This window comes from Coloeus monedula (genome assembly GCF_965178545.1).
Source record: "Coloeus monedula genome assembly, chromosome: 5".
NCBI lineage: Eukaryota > Metazoa > Chordata > Aves > Passeriformes > Corvidae > Coloeus > Coloeus monedula.
Genome location: NC_138785.1, coordinates 17771738 through 17794033, shown reverse-complemented (window position 1 = coordinate 17794033; position 22296 = coordinate 17771738). Strand labels below are relative to the sequence as shown.

General features: G+C 43.6%; 1 protein-coding gene across 2 annotated transcripts in view; it reads left to right on the top strand.

Annotated features, from left to right (window-relative positions):
* Nucleotides 1-5935, top strand: part of ARHGAP24 (Rho GTPase activating protein 24) — a 184565-nt gene extending 178630 nt beyond the window's left edge. For both annotated transcript variants that reach the window (XM_082281706.1, XM_082281707.1), the window contains 2 exons: nt 1900-2971; nt 5205-5935. In XM_082281706.1, the coding sequence (XP_082137832.1) occupies nt 1900-2971; nt 5205-5448 (1316 nt within the window). In that variant the 3' untranslated portion in view covers nt 5449-5935. The remainder of the gene's footprint in view (nt 1-1899; nt 2972-5204) is intronic.
* The last annotated feature ends 16361 nt before the right edge of the window (nt 5936-22296 follow it).

Genomic DNA, 22296 nt, shown 5'->3' with positions numbered 1-22296 from the left:
AATGTGTAGGATTTACTCAACTTTCTCAAAAATGAGGGCTGTAGGCAGACTGTGCACTGAAAATGCTACCAAAACTCAAAAAAAGCAGTTTTCATAGTTTATTTGAGAGTGTGTGGAATTACTCTTTTCCTGTGAGTATGATGCTTTTTCTCTTCCCCAGATACAACAATGCCCGTACACTTTGTTCGTTTACTTGTTTTTCTAGAGTTTTTCATTTCCTCCTTCTTCGCTTCAATTCTTACCACAACAGCTATGTTGTTGTGAACAGAAACAAGGCATTTCCAAATCATGTATGAAATCTGTGAATACTGTCTGAGCAGCTCTCCAGCCTGCTTATCAACAGCCCTAGAATTAAAATGATGGTGCCTGTTGCAGGAAATGGGATGGATGCTACATTCGCTGTATGAAAGCGCATACACTTTTTTAACTAGTGAGAAATGGGTTTGATTAAACAGATCTGTGACCTCTTAAACACACCCTTAAGATTTGACATAAGACAGTGCTGATTTGCAATTGGGCTACACATAATAACTGTGTATGTAACAAAGCCCCTATACACATTGATTGGTGCTCATGGCCACCCTTCATCATTTCTCTTCGCTTTTTGGAAGATGCAGAGTGCTTTCCTTGCACAACTGTTCAAAATCAGCCATGCAGTTACAGAGAACCGTATCTTCATGATGGGGATGAGGAGTTGGTTTTATTTGATTCAGCAGAGATGGGGAAATTTTTTCCTGTCAAATGCAGTCATAAAAGTTGCCTGAAGACAATGCAATGTTTGTAGTCAGGTTCTGCACATAACAGGTAATGTTCTCAGAAGGAATGCAGCTAAGTGTGCCATGGGAGTAGCTAAGTGAATTTGCCTACTGCCTAGTTCTAATGTATCATTTTGCCTTAGCAAACAAACAAGTGAGAACACCTAAAAAAGATGTTGAGTACCCACATTGAATTGATTCTTGGTACTTGTATTTTAAAAGGGTGGGATATAAAATCCCAGAGTATTACAAAGGAGTTGATGTTAAATGATTTTCACAGCGGGAATTTATTGATTAGAAGAGCACAGCATGCCTCCAAAACCTTTGTAGCAGTTTAAAAATGAGGTGGTTATTGTAACTACCTTGACCTTGTTCCTGAAATATTCTTAATAACCCTTAATGAGGGTCTGCTTAGCAAAAGAATTGCACATCTTTATCTTGCCAAGTCCAATTCTAAATGCTGGTGTGTAAAGTGCAGTGCAGTCAAGTGGTGTGCTTTAAGAGGAAAGGTGGCTGTTAGAGGAAGCAGCAGGCTGTGGTCCTGCATTACTTCCATAGTGTGCTGTAATGTGGCATAGTTCTCTGGCTGCATATAGTCTCACCATGGAGTGGTTAAAGGCATTCACATTAAATTAATTCTCTCTCATTACTGCACTGTTTTGCTTCAGAAGACTAAAATGTCTGTTCCAGCAGTGTAAATCCCTTGCCTGCCCATTTGCTGTTTAACTGCCAAGCACAAATGCTGTCCCAGAATGAGACCTTGGTCTTAAAACGTTCGCCACATTGAGTGGAAAGACATCATTTAGAATGATGTTACCATGTTCTGCTCATTATCTCCTCCTGTGGTCTTCAGGAGATGCAGTTACTGTCACGGTAACAGCTTCTTTGCAAATGTTCCTGTTGTTTTTAGGGGTCTGTGAGGCCTTGCTAGCTTGGTGTGATGGAAGGAAGAGGTAATGCTGATGTGGCCCTGTAGCCAAGAGGCACTTCAGCCTTGTTAAACATTCTGGGTGTTACACAGATGGATGCATTGTGTCAATGTTTGTATAAGCTGAATGTTTGCTAAGTATTTGTGGAATCTGATAGATAAAATACATTTATGCCTTAAATAAAACAGGCCATTCACAGCCGCGTCTCCTTTCAGGTACAGTAGTAGTCCAGCAGCTCATGTCAGTGCTGATTAGCAAACATGAAGAGCTGTTTCCCAAGGATATAGACCCTCAGATGGGACCTGAGGTGTGCAACAACAACAACGAAATTCCAAAGAAAACCACTGCAGGGCAGCTACAGAACAAAGAGAACAACAATACCAAGGAGACGGCAGTGAGGCGCTGCTCTTGGGACACGCCTGAGTCTCCCCAAAGGGGAAGCATGGACTGTGAGTCTCCGACTGCGCTGCCAGGTAGCAAGACAAATAGCCCCAGGAACAGCATCCAGAAACCAGATGTCACCAGGAGCCCGCCACTCATGGTGAAAAAAAATCCTGCTTTTAATAAAGGTAGCGGCATAGTCACCAACGGGTCCTTCAGCAGCTCTGTGGAGGGCCCAGAGAAGAGCCAGACCTTACCAAACTGCTCCCTGCAAACCAGGAGAACGTCATCCCTGAAAGGGCCGGTGACCAAGATGGGGACACACAGCGTGCAGAACGGAGGGGTGCGGATGGGCGTGTCCAGCACAGACGGGCACAGCAACACCCTCGGCAGCCGGAGCCCGGGCTGGGCGCCCAATGGCTACGTCACTCTGAGGGACAACAAGCAGAAGGAGCCCTCGTTGGGTGAGTCAGGCCAGCACAACAGGCTTTCCACCTATGACAACGTCCACCAGCAGTTCTCTATGGTGAACTCTGATGACAAACAGAGTGTGGACAGTGCCACATGGTCCACATCCTCGTGTGAAATATCCCTCCCAGAGCACTCCAACTCCTGTCGCTCATCCACCACCACCTGCCCTGAGCAGGACTTTTATGCGGGTAACTTTGAAGACTCTGTGCTGGATGGGCCACCACACGAAGACCTCTCTAACCCAGGTGACTATGAGAACAAAAGTGACAGGAGGAGTGTGGGGGGCCATAGCAGCCGAGCCACCAGCAGCAGCGATAACAGTGAAACGTTTGTGCCCAACAGTACCAACAACCACAGTGCTTTGCACAGCCTGGTGTCCAGCTTGAAGCAAGAGATGGCCAAGCAAAAACTAGAATATGAGACAAGAATAAAAAGGTAAGGTAGTTTGGCTCTTTGCCATCTGACTGCCTTTTGCAGAGTAAATCCAACTTTTCCCTCTCGTGGCTTGCACTAGCTGCAGTCACTACTGTGTCACTCACTAGGTGCTTGCCAATGGGTTTGTCATCTTTCAGTGTTGACATTGCTTCAGTGATACTGTGACCCAGAAGAGTTTGTTTCAGAGCAGTTGTTTGCCATGGTTGTGACAGGTTATCCTGTTGGTGTCAAAAATAAAGCCAAAACCTTGTGAGTGTCTGTATAAAATCTAATTAACAAAATCAGTAGGCTCTCACAGTGTTTCCATTAGTTCACACCTGTTCTCCAGAGAAAGGCAACTGAGTGTCACATTTCAATGAAAGCAATTTTGTGGCATATTCCACCTGTACTTTTTGGGACTGGGGAGACTGCTGGACTCCTTTCCAGTCCTCATTCCTCTTGAGAAAGTGCAGCATCTGGGAGTTAACTCTACTTGTGGTGCTGTCTTTGCTCTGCTGCTGAGCCTTTCCTTCACAGCTCATACCTGTTAAAAGAGAGCAAGGGAGGGATGTGTCTTTGTCTACAGATAGTGCCAACTCTGCTCGTACAGAGCGAGATTGCTAGGGTGGGTGGTTGTAATGATCAGTGAATAACCTCAGAGTCTGTGCTTAGCATTAATTAGTGCACTCAGCAGTGCAGAGCTGTACTCTCTTTGTAATAAAGGTTCTTCAGTCAAGCTGTTCAGGACTTTCTGTTCTCACCTCTGTTCAAGTCTTTCTGTTCTCGCCTCTGTTACACAGCAGCTCTGTGCGCTGGTACCTCTGGCACTTCAAGTCACAGATCACAACGTGTGAGAGCTGCTGGCAACAGCAGCTGCCAGTCAAAGTGCAGCACATGGAGTGTTGCAGTCTTTCACCTGCATCACTATTTTCAGCACAGTGTGCAGTGTAGTAGAGCACTTCATAGAGAGTTTAATATATGTGATGGCTGTGTGTTTAGTACCACTCACACCACAGAGTCTATAATGGTCTGATTTGGAATGGACCTTAAAGATCATCCAGTTCCAAGCCCCCTGCCATGGACAGGGACACCTCCCACTACACCAGGTTGCTCAGAGCCCTATCCAGCCTGGCTTTCAACACTGGCAGGGATGGGGCATCCACAACTTCTCTGGGCCACCTGTACCAGTGCCTCATCACCCTCAAAGTAAAGAAATTCTTCCAAACATCTGATCTAAACCTACTTTCAGTCTGAAGCCACTCCCCCTCGTCCTATTACTACAGCTCCTGACAAAGAGTCTCTCTCTGGCTTCCCTGTAGGCCCCCTTCAGATACTGGAAGGCTGCAAGGAGATCTCCACACAATGTTCTCTTCTCCAGGCTGAGCAGCCCAGTCTTTCTCAGCCGTCTTTGTAGGGACTGTGCTCTAGTCCTCTTAAAACTTCATGGTCCTCCTCTGGACTTGGTTCAACAGTTCCATGTCCTTCTTATGCTGGGGGCACCAGAGCTGGACACAGTATTCCAGGTGGGGTCTCACTAGAGCAGAGCAGAGGGGCAGAATCCTGTCCCTCACCCTGCTGACCATGCTGCTTTGGATGCAGCCCAGGACACAGTTGACTTTCTGGGCTGTGAGAACACATTGCCAGCTCGTGTTGGGTTGTTCATCAACCATCACTCCCAAGTCCTTCTCAGCAGGGCTGCTCTCAATCTCTTTCCTGCCCAGCCTGTAGGTGTGCCTGGATTGCCATGACACAGGTCTAGGACCTTGAACTTGCTTTATTGAACTTCATGATACACATATTTACAGATACATGCAGATCCATACTGGCAAATAGATGCAGCAGGCAGATCAGCTGAAGAAAGGAGACTAGCAGTGAAACAAAGGCATTCAGGGCACTGTTCTGACTTTGTGGGTGACACTACTGCAACTAGCAGCAGCCGAGTGTCAACACTTCCAGAAGTAATAGTTTGCCTACTCCTGGAGAATTAGATGGAGCTGTTTGCTTCTGTGCCTTTTGCTGTTCAGAGGCATTTTCTAAATCAGCTACCAAAGAGGCATTTTTAATAAGCTACCAAAGTGCTTGCCCTGTGAGAACATTTCTTTGATGAAGCCATTGTTTGTAGATATGCCCATCAGAATTTCAGTCTAAGCTTTATAAATGAAAAGACGTATGAATTTGTTGGTGGTGTGCATTTCTGCTTGAGTAAGTGAGGAGTTCTGCTCAGGAGCTTTCTGCTTTTATTTCCTTCATGCAGCTTGGAGCAGAGAAATCTCACCCTGGAGACTGAAATGATGGCCCTGCATGAAGAGCTGGATCAAGAGCGGAAGAAGTTCACAATGGTGGAAATCAAAATGCGTAACGCAGAGCGGGCGAAGGAGGATGCCGAGAAGAGGAATGATATGCTGCAGAAGGAAATGGAGCAGTTTTTCTCTACTTTCGGAGAATTGACAGTGGAGTCTCGCAGACCAGAAAGAGGCAACACCATCTGGATCCAGTGAGATTTGGAAGCATAGACTGTGGGACTTGAGGAAGGGCTTGGGGGTATTATACTGTATCAGGTGGCTGGTCACCTGTCTGAGGCTAGTACTCAACAAAATGTTACAAACCCTTGAAGGAAGAAATCATACATACATTAAGCACTCATATCTACAGTGTGTACTTACCAAGTTATACTCTTTGAATGCTTCATGAGACTACTGTCAAGTGTTACAACTGGATATGTGTATATAAATTTAAAAACCACCTTAGAGCAAGAGATGTATCTGAAGAAATATTTTAATGCAAGTCTTGTATTTAAACTGGTAAATTGAAATGTTGTTGCAATCAAGCTTTATATAAAGGCTTTTCTCCCTTGCACTTAACATAATAAGCTATTTTTGGCATTGTGTTACCATCAGCTTATTTTGTATATCAAATGGGTTTTTTTTGTTTTTGTTTTGTTACCCCTTTTACTGGGGAGTGAAGATAAACAGATCTGTTAAGGTAGATGTGTGGATGGCTAGCCTTGATTTGCGTCGCTTCCAAACAGACAGCAGGATGAGAAACTCAAGTATGCCGTGGGTAAAATAAAGCAGTACTGGTTTCACAGAACTGATGGCCAAGGGAGAAAGTTCTGGGGCAGCCCTATTGTAAAATAACACCAGTATGAAGGATATTAAGTCAGCCAGATTGGGGACAGTGGCAATGGGGTAAACAGCTGCTTGTTTGGGAACAAACCTGGGTGGCCAAGTAAGAAGCTGGGAGAGGAGAAAGGGGGACTTAAGGAGAAGTTAATCACATGACCAGAGCTTTTTGGTGTACCCTGAAGAAGCGCTGTGCCTGATCACTGCAGTTCAGAGCAAGGATATAAACCAGTTGTTCAGACCATATTGGTGTCTGACTTACCTCTGTACTCTGGGTGAAAGTGAGTCCTTCTTGTAGTGCTGGTGAAGGCGTACACAGAGAAGTTTAACTGGAGATTCTGGTAGCCCTATTAGTGTGATGGGTATGGAAAAAATAAAAAAAAATGTCCACAGTAGAAGTTACTGGGGCAACTAGCAACAAACAGTAAATAAGGAAAAAAATACACCAATATATTCACCACTTGTATTTACTGTGTATATTAGCAAGTTATCACACTGTCTGAATGCTTCAAGAGATTACTGTCAAGCGTTACAACTGTGAAAGTGCCAGGCTCTCGGCATCACCAAGGGAGCACCTCAAGGGAACAGCCTGGAGCGTCACAGCATAGAGTGCCAGTGGAAAAGAAACACCAGAGCCATCCTGAAAATTAATAATTTGTTTGGCATCTTTAAATACAGTAAGTATAACCAGTGTTTTCTACACCGTGTTAAGGCTGTTTGGTTTTAACTTTGGGTTTAGGACTGTGAGCAGTATGATTGGAGGGGGTTGTTGAGACGTCTTGGCTTCCCTCTAGTGTCTCTTAAATATATTGCAATTATTTTTTCATTCCAGTTGAGAGAGAATGATGAAGGCAGCTTCAAAGAATCTTCTTGGTTTTAGTATGGATATGAAACAAGTATTAATTGGATGTGAGAATTATACTGGGAAGCAAACATGAGGTTTTAAATTTCAGAGAAATACAGAGCACTACATGTGGTACTCATGGACATCAGTTGTGCCTGGTGATGTTTAGAGTTCCCAGTCAGGGCAGCTGTTGTACTGATTGCTGCAAACAGGTCTGGTGCGCCTCCAATCTGTGTGTAAATCAGAAAAAGTCAGGGAGAGATCAAGGTATGAGGTGCATGTTTTACATCAGTTAACAGTGATCACAGCACGTACCCACAATGGTGAGAGAAGGAAACAGATTACGATGTTAATTCTGATTTTTTAAATTGAATGAGAGACCCTGGTAACTGATGCAATAGGCTTCACAATTTAAGCAGTATCTGACATTTGCTGATGTGACATCAGAGTCTCTGAGATAAGTATTTTCTTAACTGGAATTCCCTTTTTTTACACTAGATGTACACAGTAGTGAGTGCTTCTATCAAACCTTGCGTTAGGCAGGATTTGTCTGTTTGAAACTTGACTTTGCCTAGATTTAAAGCTTGCCTTCACGTTTCAAAAGGCATTTCAGTCAGGTCCTCAAAGAATGTTCAAATTCCAGTTATATGGCTAAGCACTGACACCCAGAATCCTTGCTTTGCAGTCTAGAACAAGACTTCACCTCACTGACTCTGCAGAAATCATTTAGACAGAGGGGGTACTTGAGCAGGCACAGCAAACTTAGAAAATATCACTGACATTCTTGCAACATGTGTAAGACAGCGGGCCCCATGGAAAAGAAATAGGGACTGATTTTTGGTAGATGTTTCAGAGGTGTTTATTTCTCCACCCGCATGGCCGGGGCGCTGCCGAGGAACTGTGGCAATCACGGGACCCGAGGGTCCTTGCCTGCACAGGGGAACACAAAACAACCAATGGGGGATGAGGCTGACCAGGGAGTAGGGAAACCCCCTAGGTCGTGCCTCTACCCTGGGGCCCCTGTCCCCCTGGACCCCACGCCAGGGGGGAGGAACCCCAACACTTCACCCTTTTATTAAAAGAGATTTAAAACTTACCATTGAAAACAACTGGATAGACATAAGATAACAAGAACAGTTTCAAAAGAAAACAAGCCACCCTCCTGAGTCTCTAAATGTCCAAATGGATTTTTTTTTTTCCTCTGGAACATCTTAAGGTTGGCAGAAGGGAGACAGGACGCATGCTTTGTGGGGAAACTGAGGCAGGAGAGGGTTTCTTCCATTTGTACCTGTTGGAACTCTAAACAAAAATAGTTAATTTCTTCCCTCTCCTTTTCCATCCCCCCCTCGGCATCGGAGAGGAGTTGTAGGGAAATGGAATTGTATAGGGACGCCATGGGGTGAAAAACGGATTAGGAATAAACTGGGGAAGGGGTCAATTTAGGAAAGGGTTCATATTGGGTATAGGGTAGAAGGGGAAAGTAGGCTGTGGGTAGGGAAGTTGCTGGGATGGATATTGTTTATAATTTTGTGCATAATGGCTGCCTTTGACTGGAATACCTCCAGGCCATGTCACGTGGGCTGCCTGTGGGCCTTTTCTTCCTTGGACAATATCAAATTGTACAGCTTCTCCATTTCCTACACTTTGGAGGTATTTTTCAGGGTTATTCCTTTTAATGGTGGTTCTGTAAATGAATACCTCTTCCTCTCTATCGTCCCATGTTATCAATCCATAGTTGTTTTTGATACTGTACATTTCACAGTTCCTGTGATTTTCGTGGCTACAACTCCTCCTATCATGTGCTTGCGTGTTCGTCGTGGCTGCCGGTCCCGCGTGGCCGCCGCCTCGCCGGCTCCGACGTCTCGGCCGGGCCCCTGCGTTGCGGCTGCTCCGCGCTCTCCGAGCGGCACTGCTCCGGCGTGTCCGGGCTCTGCGCGGCCCCGCGTTGCCATCGCCGCTGGCTCCGTGCCCTGTGAGCGGTTCCACTCCGCCAACTCCACGCTGCTTTGAGAGCGGCCCCGCTCCGGCTCGGCGCTGCGCGGCTTCTCGTGTCGCTGTGGGAACTGCCGCTTCTCCCTCCGCAGGGCTCTCCGAGCCGTGTGCTCAGAGCGGGCTGCCACGCCGATGCCCGGTTCCTGGCTGCTCGTGGCCCACGGCACCCGCGGCGCCTGCGGCATCGCTCCCTCACTCACGTGGCCGGGGACCCCGAGACAGGGATGGGGTCTGCGATAAGGAGCGCGCTCCCGAGGGGGCCGGGCGCATCCAGCGCAGGCACCTCCGCCGGCACGGGTAGAGGAGACCCTGTGGCTGCAGTCACGCGCCCCTGGGATGGCCGCTGCACGGTCTCAGCCATGCGATGATGGTCATCTTCCGCCACAGAGGTAATGGGACCATGCACATGCTCCTGAAGAGCTTCACTGATTACAGGAGATGCACGGAGGAGTTCTGTCACTAGTGCATGTTTTGATTGAGCTATTAGCTCAAGATCTTGGACCAAAAATTCCAGTTACCAGTTCCAGGAGGTTCAATATCAAAAAGTAAGTCTTGAGAAATATAAAAGAAAGTTTTGAAAAGCCAGTCAAAAAAGTGTTCTAGATATCCCGGAGCAAGTTTCCTGTTTTGCTGTGCCAGGATTTCTTTAACTTCTAGATACATTTCTTTCTGCGGCTTAGACAGCCACACTTCCCACGATTCCTCCATAGTCCAGCGAGAACAGCCCAACAAAAGCAAGAAGAGAAATCCAAAGAGTTTACTCACAAATCACAGTCGCTGTCTCCAGGGATTGATGTCCTTCCCCAGCATCTTGCACCATTTGTTGCAGTGGGGATTCTTGCAACATGTATAAGACAGTGAGGCCCGTGGAAAAGAAATACGGACCGATTCTTGGTAGATGTTTTCAGAGCTGTTTATTTCTCCAGCTGCATGGCCGGGGACTGCTGAAGAACTGCAGCAATCACGGGACCAGCAGGGTCCTTGCCCGTGCAGGGGAACACAAACCAACCAATGGGGAACGAGGCTGACCAGGGGCAGGGAAAGCCCGTGCCTCCCCCCTGGGGCCCCTCTCCCAGGACCCCACGCCAGGGGGGAGGAGCCCCAACAACAACAGATGTCCATTCCCATCATGATCCATCCAACGTACCCCACTCCTCCTGTGAGATTGCCGCAGCATTTAGGCTGTGGTGATAAAGTTTATTTGTGTTCTTTAAATGGTCATCTTCATGCTCCTGTTACGTCCTAGTTCTTCAAAAGCACAACGTCCATGTTGTTTCTTATGCTCAGAATCTAACACTTGATAGATACCATTCCTATGTGGCCCACGACTTGTGTGCTGCTCTGTTCCTTTTAGCATGTCCAGCCTGTGTGTGAAGTGACCTCCTGGGGAGGGCATGCTGATGGAGCCAAGTGGGCAAAGAATAAAATCATGCTCCCTCTCACTCAGTGCAGTGGAAAGGGACAAGATTTATTCACAAGATTAAGCTTAACGAAGACTGAGCCCAAAGGCTCTGAAAAAAACTGTAAGGATTTCACACAGTGCATTTGTAGATCAGTGTATCTCATAAAGGTAGTTTTTAGGATTCTTAACTGCTAAGGTGGTGAATCTAATGGAGACAACTGGTTTTATCACCAGTTTGTGTAATGAAACAAGTGAGGTCATTACAGGCCAAGCTAACAGTGTTACCTACTGCAAAAGAACACTGAGTTTCAAGTATCAATTAAAATAAGGTTAATAAATTTGCTTTCAGCTCTTCCTCACAGGTCTGTGAGCTCCCCAAGTTAATAATCTATTGTATGAGTTCACTAGACAGTTCCAAGCTGAGAATGGCAGAGCAGCTCAGCTGTTCTAGCCCATTGTCCTTCTGCGTCACAGGCAGCTCACCAGAGACAAAGCTTTTACAATTAATCAGCACAGATGGTGGGGAAAAAATCTCTTGAGCTGATGGCCACCTGGTCCAATCTCAGGGTTCACATTACATCCTAAAGCATGATTTCAGGACAGCAAACACGAGCAGGCTAGACTTGAGGGACAGAGAATAAGAGAGGTATGCACACTTGCCGCTGTTAATCCCATCTCTGACCACATCATCGGAGCACTGGGACGGGTGCTCTTACTTTTACATGTCTTTGCACCGCAGACTGGAAAAGTGGCAGACACACCCCAGAACTCTGAGTGTTGGATTCTGGTGTTCTGCTTTGAGAAGCTTTTGTCTCCCCTTCTGTTTATGAGAGTCCTGCTACACATTTTGGAGTGTGCTCTGGTGGTGCAGAATAAATAAAGTTACTACACATCTGTTCCACATGTTGTTATTTGAGCATCTCAAACTCAGCAACTCAGCATCAGTTTCCCAAATACAAAGATTAATAAATAAAATGCCATGTTAAATAATACGCAACACTGGTGTGTTAGGTTTTCCTAAGAACAAAGAGGAAAGGAGCTTGCTGATATTACTGCTCTTAAGATCTGTAAGCAGTACTTGATCTAGTAGTTAAAGTGCTGGTCCAGAAATTTTTGAGAAAGATACAATTTCCTAAAAAAAATTTAACAAGTATTTCTTGTGTAGCATCCCTACAGGGATGGAACAGAGGCAGGGTAAGGAGAGAATGAATAAGCAGGTACAGTGATTTGCACATTTTGACAGCCCAGTCAAAACAGTGAGTTGCCTCCAGCTGCTTTACATTTGAACACTTCCTGGATGAAACTCCTAATTAATTTCTTTTCTTACTCTGGATTCCCTCTGGAGTCTGTCCATTGAAGAGGAGAGTGTCTGCAGAGTCTGTGCCCCTGGCAAATCTGCAAGGAAGTAGAGGAGATGGAAAGGGGAGATGGGCAAATAGAAATTAGACGTACTTGTGATGTGGGCATGCAAAAATAGAGGAAACAGATGGGAGAGATGAGGAAAACAAGGAAGTTAATATACCTGAAATTGCCATGTGTAGGTGGTAGTAATTTGCCCTCAGTTAAGAGCCTTCTTTCTGAAAGCTTGTCTCTACAAATGGGTTACTGTAGTTGATGTTGTGTTATTCTTTCAGAGCTTTTTTTGGCTGTAAATTGCTTTGTGGGCTGACACCAGGAGCTGGGTCAGCTGTTTCACAGCCACCCGCCTTGCTTTTGTCGGTCCCGTGTGCCAGCAGTGAGAGTTCCTGTGGGGAAACACCCAGCAAGGCCCTTGCTGCTGGAGCTGACGGGAAGGAGGGAGCCCAGAAGGGCAGCCAGTTCCCGTGGGTTGCTGGCCCTCGCTCTGGGAACAGCTAATGGCCCCGGACTGTCATCCAGCATGTCTGGAGCAGTGCTGCTCGGGAAGTGAAATTCCATGCGGCAGATGCCGTGCTGATGCAAATTGCCATAGCTCTGCAGAGGTTTAGGAAGCAGTGGGAGATGCTGAGAGCTTTCCCTGCCAGGCTTTTAGAAGCTGTCATAATGTGTGTAATTACAATTAGCCTTGGTGATCTAGTTTTATTGGGAAAAGGCTTGTCAGCAGTAAAACAGGTTTCTTTAGTATGCCAGTAATAATGGAGAGTGCAAAAATTTTTTTGAGGCCAGAAACATGATCGTGATGCAAATGTATTCCTCGCTTTTTCCCAGAGGGATCCGGGATAATGAGCTTTATATGCAAGACAATTCCACTTCTGAATCTTCTAAATGCAAGAACGGAAAATCCCTTCTACCTCTGTGCATTACTCTCTTCATGTGAAAGAGGTTTAAAGTGATTAATGTTCAGCAGGACTTTGTGTTTAAAATACTATTATGAGCATGGCTGTAATTTTTTTAAGTGTCTGGTATTTAGGAGGTGACTTGGCTTGGGACCAAAATAGGTAGTTTTGAGCGCCAGTATTTTCTCTGTTGTTCATGTGACAAAGGTGCAGTTTTGATTTTTCGACCTTAACATTTGCTGAAATACAGTCTACAGTTCAGTCAAAATAGTAGTGACTGTTGCATGTAGCACTACTTGCAAATCAGTTTCCTAAACTGTAACAAAAAACGTTCTCCAAACCTTCAGCATTGCTGAGCTATTCCAGTAAGTGGTATTTTTAATTGCACATTCTTTGTATCAGGATGAATGACAGAACCTGGAGTTTGGCAGAGCAGGATGACAAATGTAGTGCTGTTCCCACTTTTAACCTAGACTGAGCACTCTGGTGAGGTTTTGCTTAATTTCCTCTTGCAGATGTGTGCCTTGTGTAACAGTGAGACCTTACTCAGGGAAAAAGTTGTGTGTGGAAAAAGTTACAAATTCACACCTCCCTCATTCCACAGTAGTTCCCATGAGCAGACATGCCTTAATACTAACAGTGCATGTGGCTAATGGATATATTTGTATAGTTTAATGGTATTAATAGTGAGTGTATCACAATTGATTTAATTTATATTCTTCTGTCTGACTGGAGGGACCTACATCAAAGGAGGCTGAAATGGAAAGTAAGCAGGGTATGAACCATGGCAGAAATGAAGCATCTCTGGAGGCAATTCCAGAGGCCATTAAGAGAACAGTTCATGAACTATTAATGTATTTCTGCGCTGCCGGCTAGGCCTGTTTTTCCCAGGGCCCAAAAGCACACTAAGCTATTAAAAACCTTGTCTAACAAGGAAAGAGGTGGAGAGCTGCTAGTATCTATGCAGGAGGATATGCTGAAGCAAAGATGGGCAGCTTTGGATGCGCTGGAGCCAGCAGGAGCTGGGTAAATTTGCAGTAGTTTGCAGGACTGAGCACACATCCCAGCTGAGGTTCTCAGTCCCCAGTCCAGCCAATATGCCCATGTGCCAAAGCAGGCTGCACTGGCTTGGGCACACAGCAGCGTACAAGTACTGCCCTGCTAATTCTGAGGCCCCAGTGCTTTTCCTTCTCTGTCTCTCTCCCAGCTCCGTGGCCACAGGAGAAAAGTGAGGCAAGTGGTCTTGAGCCTCATTTGAAGGAGGTGGTGGGTGGAGAAGGGAGTGATCTGCCTGCTCACCTCATATCCAACAGGTAAAGGAAGCTGGGAAGACACGAGTTTATGTAGCTGCATCAGTATCTTGCCATGGGCACTGAGAGATGAGCCCCTGGCAGCTGTGCTACCACACATCAGAAATTATAGTTGTCATTACAATGAGGGAACTGAGGGGAAATCCGTCTCCATTTTTAAATATATATATTTTAGGAGTAGTTGCTCAGAACTTTGTTCTTCTGCGTGGATTCTGGGTTCTTCTGTATTGATTATACCCACATTAGAGGTATGTGGAGTGTGGTGCTGTGGATTAATGATGTGACAGGTTTTTGTTCCCTGACAGTTTCTGGACAATTTTTAAGAAAATGTAAACAAATTACTTGTATTCTACTTCGCTGCTGTTCAAGTTCTACTGTCAAGGCAAACAGGAAGAAAGAAGGAAAACAAACAAACAAACAAAACCCCCAGCTAGAGCTGTATCTGTTTCTTTGTTTAAACCTTATAATCTCAGTGGACCTGTATAAACCCTATTCTTTGCAAACTTGTAATTCCAATGTACTGAAGCACGCCTCAGGCAAGTCCTCCTCTCTGCTGCTTTAGTTATGCTTTGCAGTACTTAACAATAAACCTCGTTGTTGCTGTGGGGAGCCAAATCCACTGCAATTCAGCAAAGGCAATTAAAAACGCAGGTTAGCAGGAGACTAATGTCCACATTGATGAACACAATCAATAGGCCTGTTGCAAACACTGATTTCCTACCTAGGAATAAAAAAATTATGAAATAGTCAGTTGTGAATGTTAGGTATATATTTTGGATTGATTTTGATATTAAATACCTACAGAAGAGGGATAGATAGCTAATAGGTGTGTACTGAACACATTAAAACAGATCAGCGGAATGACTTTGATTTGGCCTGAGAAGCTGGAGTTGAATCAGTAACCCACCTGAGGACAGCAGTAATGCACCACCTCCATGTGTGTGATGGCTGACACTGAGGGTGGTGGTGTTTAACTCAAAGTCTGTGATGCTGCAGAAATACAAATCTGCTGTTGTCCTCTATAGTCTCCCCTAAATCATTCAGGGCCTAATTAAAGGCCTTAGATCTTAATAAAGACTTGATTTTGGGATCAAATGTGGCCTGCAATCAACAGAAGGTGGCAAACAGAAACTATCTTCCTTCTTGGGCAAGGCCCAGAAAACTGGCCCTGATCTTGACAACTTACTGGTTGTTCAGTGATTAATCTCTGGGCATCTACTCTGTCGGGTTTATTTCCTTCTTCCTGATTCTTGGCACTGCTTGTCTGGGGGAAGGTTGGTTTGCCTTGGTGTTCCATGTGTTGGGGCAGCAGGCACGGTACCAGCACAGGGGCTTGACATAAGTTGTACAGCATGTGTAGTCACTTCATGGAGTGTGGGTGCTCTGGGGCAGGGCAGGGGTTTCAAGAAAACCTTCACTACTGTACAGCTGTCCTAGGATGGAGGGATCTGTTATGGGGTTTTGTATTTAGCTGGTTTTTATCAAGACATCACTAAGACATTATCAAGAATTTTACTCTTCTGCTGATTAAAATATTAGCTATTGGGAAAACTGACAATATTTAGGATAAATCTCCTCAATCTCCTGGTCCACAGGTGGAAATATTGCAGTTGGGATTTTTTTTTGTATTTTGGTGTGCCTTTTTTTTTTTTTTAAACTTTGCTGAATGCACTTTTGCTGAACTCTTAACACTGAAGCACCACTTAACAATGAATATTGCCTAAGTTCTGATTAATGCATGGGATGTGTGAGATGGGAACACAGAAGGCAAGAGAGATCTCCTCCTGCTAGAAGCAGTGTAGCCACAAAACTCTATTCTTAGCACTGCAAAAGTGTTCAGGTGGCTTATCCTGCACTGTGTGTGTACGGACACGCTGCCACAACTATGACAGTGCTGTGCAGACAGAATGTCTTAGCTTTTGCAGACTATTCAGTGCTGAATTGGCTGGTGTGGTGAAGGAGGAGGTGCCAATGCATCACAGGATACAGGGCTTGTAGATCAAGTGGTAGAACTAAGAGCTCACTAATTCAGAGGGAGACTGCCCAGGAATTTAGAGATAAATGCAAAACTTTCCACCCTATCTTTTTTTTTTCTTCTTTGTGGATGTGGAGGGCAATTGAAAGGCAATAAAATGAAAGAAAGATGCAAATTTGTATTAAGGCTGGAGTGTCTGAGATGATACAGTATTGGGAAGTTTCTGTGTGCTGAGTAGTGTGGTCTGGTAAAACAAACCCTTTAAATGCTTCTTGGAAGATAGCTCCAGTCCTAGGTGCCTGCAGGACTGACCCATGAAAAGAAAACCCAGGTGATGGCTGAGAAGTTGCCCAGAAATGCAGAGAGGAAAGGAATCAGTTGAACCATGAACTGTGTCTCAGTGTCCAGAGACTGTGCAAAGACACCAAGGAAGTGAATGTCAGGGAAGCCTTCTTCCTACCTTGGGAATGTATTTTGTGCTTGATCACACAGCAGAACTTTCTTCTTCGTGATGATAAGTGCCTGGCAAGGACAAATTCCATCTTTAAGGTGGGCTCCAGTCCTCCTGCTAGTTTTCTGGGCTCCAGAAAAGGAGCCAAAAGTCTTCTTCTTGAAAGTCTTCTGTGAAACTTAACAGCACTCTTGGCAGTGACCCTTTTTACCCTTATAAAATGCTCTCTTGGGCAATTGTAAATATCTTTCCTCACAGGGTCCTAATAGCCATTGCTAAAATCTTCTGGTCTTCTTTTCACCTAGTAACTCAGTTAATTTCTAAGGTTTTCTGCAGACCACTAACAACTCAGACCAAGTATCTGCGCCACATTGCAGAAAATTCCTAGCCCTAGAAGAATAGCAGTGACAGAGTAAACCTTGCAAATACAGATAGCTGGGATCCAAATCCTGGAAATGCGTGTTTGGATAAAACCTGAAACTCTGAGCTTTTCATATGTATATAAACTTTAGGAAGGATTGACCTACTCTGTTGAAATTACGTGAGTTTATTATCAGGACAAGAATCACTTAAAAATCCCAACTAAACAAGCAAAACCAAATAAATCACGACACCAGAACCCACATCTATCTTAAAATGCTTTCTCATATGCAATTCAAGTGTTTGATCCTAACACCGAATGCCATTACGTGGCACATAAATCTTGTAAATGTGTGAATTACTAGTTTTTAAACTGATGTATGGAAGGAAAGGCTGGTCTCATCGTCTGCAATCTCCGTGAGAATCATGCTTTCAGAATAACTGGGAAGGATGGCAACGGTTTCCAGCTTTAAGGACTTTTTTAGGAGAGCAGTAGATAAATACACAGTGATATATAAACAGGTAGTACTCCATCTGTATCTGAAAAGATAAGTGAGATTTCCTGAGACGTGTATTACAAGGCATTTTATTTTTTCCGGTTTGATTCCAGTAACCACAGCATTTCTTGCGTGTAACCATCTATTCTTAACTCAGAAGCTAAGGTTATCTGTAGCAGCCACAATAACATAAATTATATTATCAGTGAGGCAGTTCATCTGAAAACTGATACAACACAAACAAGAAAACCCTTGGAGTGTTTTGTTGGTCCTTTAGATCAGTGCTGTGTAAATACAGAATATTAAGTTTATCTGGAGCTACTGCAGTCTATAAATATTCAAGTGTCTGCTGCCAGTTTTGTGGATGTAAGACTCACGTTACACTAATGTAAATTATAAATTCAATCACAAATGAGGAGGACTTTCAAGAGACAATTAAGTGCACTGAAGTATTTCATATCTAACAAGCAAAAAATCTTAATGAGTAAAGAGGGGAAATAACTGTGACTTCTCAGTGGAATTTCACATATAGCTAGCTCTGCAAATATTCTTTCTCTGCACCAGAATCTCAGTAAGTCTGAGAGTTCTCAAAAATAAAAAAGCAAAAATACTCTGTTTTACACGTTTTGTGAAATGTGAAAAATGTGATTATTTAGTTCTGCTACCATGTACATGCCACTGTGTGTTCAGAGAAGGGGTGTTGCTTACATGATTCCTTCAATCGCTCTGGAAAGCAAGGCAGTTCTCCTCTGTGTCCTCCTACTTGGAAAAGTGAGGTGGAGCTTGGTCTAAGAGAGTTTGCCATGTAAGGACTGATTCATGCCTCAGCATTCTCTGCTGAGAAATCCAATACCTTTTCAATCTCTCTTATCCAGTTTTTAATTGTCTGACCAACTTTCCTATGTCTCCTTGTGCTTTCCAGTGATTAGGAGAGATGGGATTCAGCCCTATTCCTGCCTTGTCATCTGTGCCAAGAGGCTTTCAGCATCAGTGCAAGACCTTTTGTAAAGGGATTTCACTCTGCTAGCTGTCAAGAGTGTTGCAGTAGATGCTTGTAATGCAGTGTATGATTTGTCAAGAAAGCACATTACAATGCAGGTTTTTAATCTGGGCACCAGTGTCAGTGAAGGATAACAACATTTTCCATAGTGTGTAGCTTCCTGAGGCTACAACACAGGTTCCATTTAGCAGAGCACAGATCACGTGCCAATAAAGTTCACAGTTGTTAACTACAAATTTAGTGAAGGTTTATATGAGTGTGAGCACATCTGATAAGGCCTGCGTCTAATCCTGACTTGATGGGTGCTGATCACAGGCACTTCACGATTGCCATGCTGGCATAGGAGTTTAGGAAGGACATTGCTGGTCAGAAATAATTCCAGTATGTCCTGAGCAGCATTAGGGATCTGCTGGGCAGCTAGAGAAGGATTACTGGTTTTACGTGTTGAAGATTCTCTAGTTTAATCTGTTGGGATTTTTAAATGGGGGACAGGAACTGGGAAAATTCTGTTTTTCAAATACATGTAATCCCTTTGTTATTAAGAAAATGAACAATAACTTCTGATTATCCTCAAATCCATAAAGTGTTTCACTCACTGGACATGTATCAGAGTGTAGTGGGCAACTACCATCACATTTATCAAATTCATTGGAAATCACCAAGTGCCTGCTAGCTTTTGTCATTCAAAAAGCATGTCACATTGCAAAATTCCACGTTTCCACCATCTCTGAAAAGTCAAGTAATGAGTTAAGTTTGAAATTACTAGAGGCAACACTCCAAGTGAGCTTTTTTATTGACCACCTCTTTTTATGTTCCTGTTAATTTTGTAGCTTTCCTTTTTCCTGTTATTTCAACACTTGGCAGTCTGATATGCTTTTCCTATGCAAAAACTTACTGGATTGTAACAGTATTACTGTAGGACATCCCTTTTTGCAGGTTCTTCTACTTCATTTTGCAGGAAGTTTTCCATTATATCATGTTACAGCTCCTATCATCCAAAGCGTTTTGAGAGCTCTGCACTGGTACCAACAGTTTTCATAAGGTGTTAATACCGGAAAGAAGAGTCCACTACAAAATGCCATGCAGAACACCTTCCCTGAGTTGCTGAAAAAGCCTTTCTAGGGAAGGTGTTTACTGCTCAGCTCAGAGGTTCACCCACTGGACTATGAGAAGGAAATACTGCTTTTTGTTTGCTTGTTTGTCCAGAAGAAAGGAAATTGTGTTTGCTGTTACAAAATCTAGCAATGGCTGCTATGTGCACTAAAATTTGAAGCTTCTCAAATGGAAATTAGAATTGCAAACCCAAACTGAGCCCCCCAGCTAAATCTTTTTGATGTGTTCATGAATTAATTACCCATAGCTGAAGGAGATTAGAGCAGAGTTCAAAGCTGAGAAATATGCAAAGGAAAACACTGTATTAGACAGAAAATTAACTGTAAAAAGTCTAGTCGAGTTTCTTAGGGTCTCGCTCTTAGGAAAGTTTCACCAGCCACTGTAGTGAAGATTTAGTTTCACTAGAATTCCAGCTCTAGAAAGTGTTGGGGTCTCAGATGTGTGTGTATCGTGCCTTTCAAACTATGTGCTGCCACAGCTAATTTAGTACAACCTTCTGAAATTTATTTATAGTCAATCATACTTTTGCAGGATTGGGGTGGACTGAAGTTTAGGGGGGCCGAAGAAGCCCTGGAGCTTGTCTTTCCCTACTGTTGTGGTGCATCTAAACTAGGTCTGAGAGACAATAAGAAAATGTTACTTAAATTTAATTTTCTTTGTAACCCATAAAACCAGGCACAGACCCAAAGCTTCTAAAATCAGTTTACAGATTAATTAAGATATTAATCTTTTCATCTGTAATTTCTTGTAACTGTAGGTGAAGGAGAACTATACAAAGGAAAGATGGATTATGGTTAAAACCCTACAACTCAGCCTTTTCTTATATCATTCTTCCAAGCAAAAGAAGATTAAGCAAAGAAAACTAACAGTGAAGCTGCAGACAATGTAATGGTTTGCAAATATGTGTAATGGTTTTACTGAATAATCACATTGGGCTGAAACCAGCCAGCCAAACAACCAAAACTCCTTAAAATCAGATTTTTCCACTGTGGGATGGGCAGTGAGTTCATTAAGCTGTATGATTCATTAAAGACAGTTTTACAATGTGTAAGACACAAATCCCACATGCTCCAGCCTCTCTTCTGAAGGAAGGGCTTTCGCCTATGCTGTTACTGAATTCACCTGAAATGCTTTAACTTCAGCTGTGGCATTTCCCAGTCTCCTCTTTCCCAAGTCAAGAAAGGGTTGGAGAAGTAGTACAACAGGTGAGTGTAATTGCTCTGATAAAGACTTTTCTCCCTTCCTTGTCTCCTGCAACGCTGTGCTTCTTTAAGTCCTAAAATTCATTCAGTAGCGAAAGCAGGAGCATGTTGGCTTGAAATGTGGGGCAAAGACCGTCTTACCTCCTTGCAAGTGTGTTTCCTGCACGATTAAAAATGCTTTGACTTACAAAGCTTCCAGAGATGACTCCTGTAAGGTATGATTAAACAGGAAGGTGTTCTAGGGTGTTCCCTGCTATAACAAAAAAACTGTAGTAAGTGTTTGACTAGAATTCTGAGACTACTGGAGTTAGAATTTAAGGTGTTTGGGTTTTTTTAAGGAAGAGTTAATTTCTCGCTTAGTGAAGGCTTCATCAACTAGAAAAGACTAATGAACATTAAATGGCTTGAAACTACTTGCTAAAGAGGATTGTGTCAGCCAGGATTGAGAGGAGGAAATGCTGTATTCTGAGCAGAAAATCCTGCCCTCCTGCTTATGGAAAGGTAAATATAGACTGAAGGCAGGTGTGGAATGGAATATGTCCCTGGACCTTGGTGGGAAAGAGCAGATTTATGTTCCAACAGCACCACGTACTTGAGCAGGTGCAGGTTGGTGCTGCTGCTGCAGGGCTCCTGCTCTGTGCCCTTTTAAAGGTGGTTGGTGCTTCAAGGGACACTGGAGGAGAGAATTATGGTTAGTTCTTAAAAGCTTTGTCTGTGCAGTTTGAAAAATAGCCTGGGAGTGGGGCATAAGGATAGAGAAATAGTAGCCAGGACCACATCCCCAGTGAGGCCAGGGTACTTACCTGGCAGCAGAGAGTAAATTGAGAAGCCAGCTCAGGTGGAAGAAATCGAGGCCATGGATGAGCTACTTTAATCCTTGCAGATAACAGAGTGTGTATGTCAAAAAGCTGAACCAACTGCCTGGGACCTGAATAAAGTTTTAAAGGGTATTTTATAAATATATACACACACATGGCTTATATAACTTCTTAAGATACAAGTCTTGCTCAAGTAACTGAGATGTATTTCAAGGAACCAAGATTTAAACTCTGCATGTATTTCTAAGAGTTGTGTGTTACTTCTTTATCACTTCTGTGCTAACAGAGCAAAGATTTGTCGATTACCCATTTATTCCTAGCCTTTTTAACTCTAACTCTCTGAAAAGTGGAAGTGTAGCTTTTTTTTCCCTGTGATTATTTGCTTTGGAATTTTATTTTACAGCAGTTGCAAGCTCATCTTAGTTTAGGATTTATATGGGAAAAAAATACAAAGGACTGATTTCTAACTCATAATGCACTGCTTACTGACAATGTCCCAATGATTCTGCAAGCAAATTAATTTTCCCTACCTGTTCTATAAAGAATTCTTGTGTATGTGTTCATTCAGCAGCTGCAATTTATGGCTGAATATGGCAGCAGTACCACAGAATATTTTCAGGTTAAGAAAGTTAGATTTATTGGCTCTTTTGATGGAAACAAAAAACTTTAGCTGAATCCCATCTTGTAAGTTGTGCTATGATGCAGTTAACTCATAAGAGGTCAGAGCTTTCTCTTGAAACTACCTAAACATTAAAAAAAAAAAAATTAAAAAGTGCTTAGTCTGTCTGGGATGTGTTTTCCAGTCCAGAGTGTAGAAACCATTAACTCAGGGCTACTACAGCATCCCTAAAGTGCCACAGGATGGCAGCCTTTCAGAGTAGTGTGTTGTTATCCCGTGAAAAATCCTGCAATTCATTTTCTGCCTGAAAATTGAAGAGCATTCTGGTGTACTTCTTTGTTACAGAAACCACTATCCAGCTACATCATGTTGTGTTTTGTCTGAAT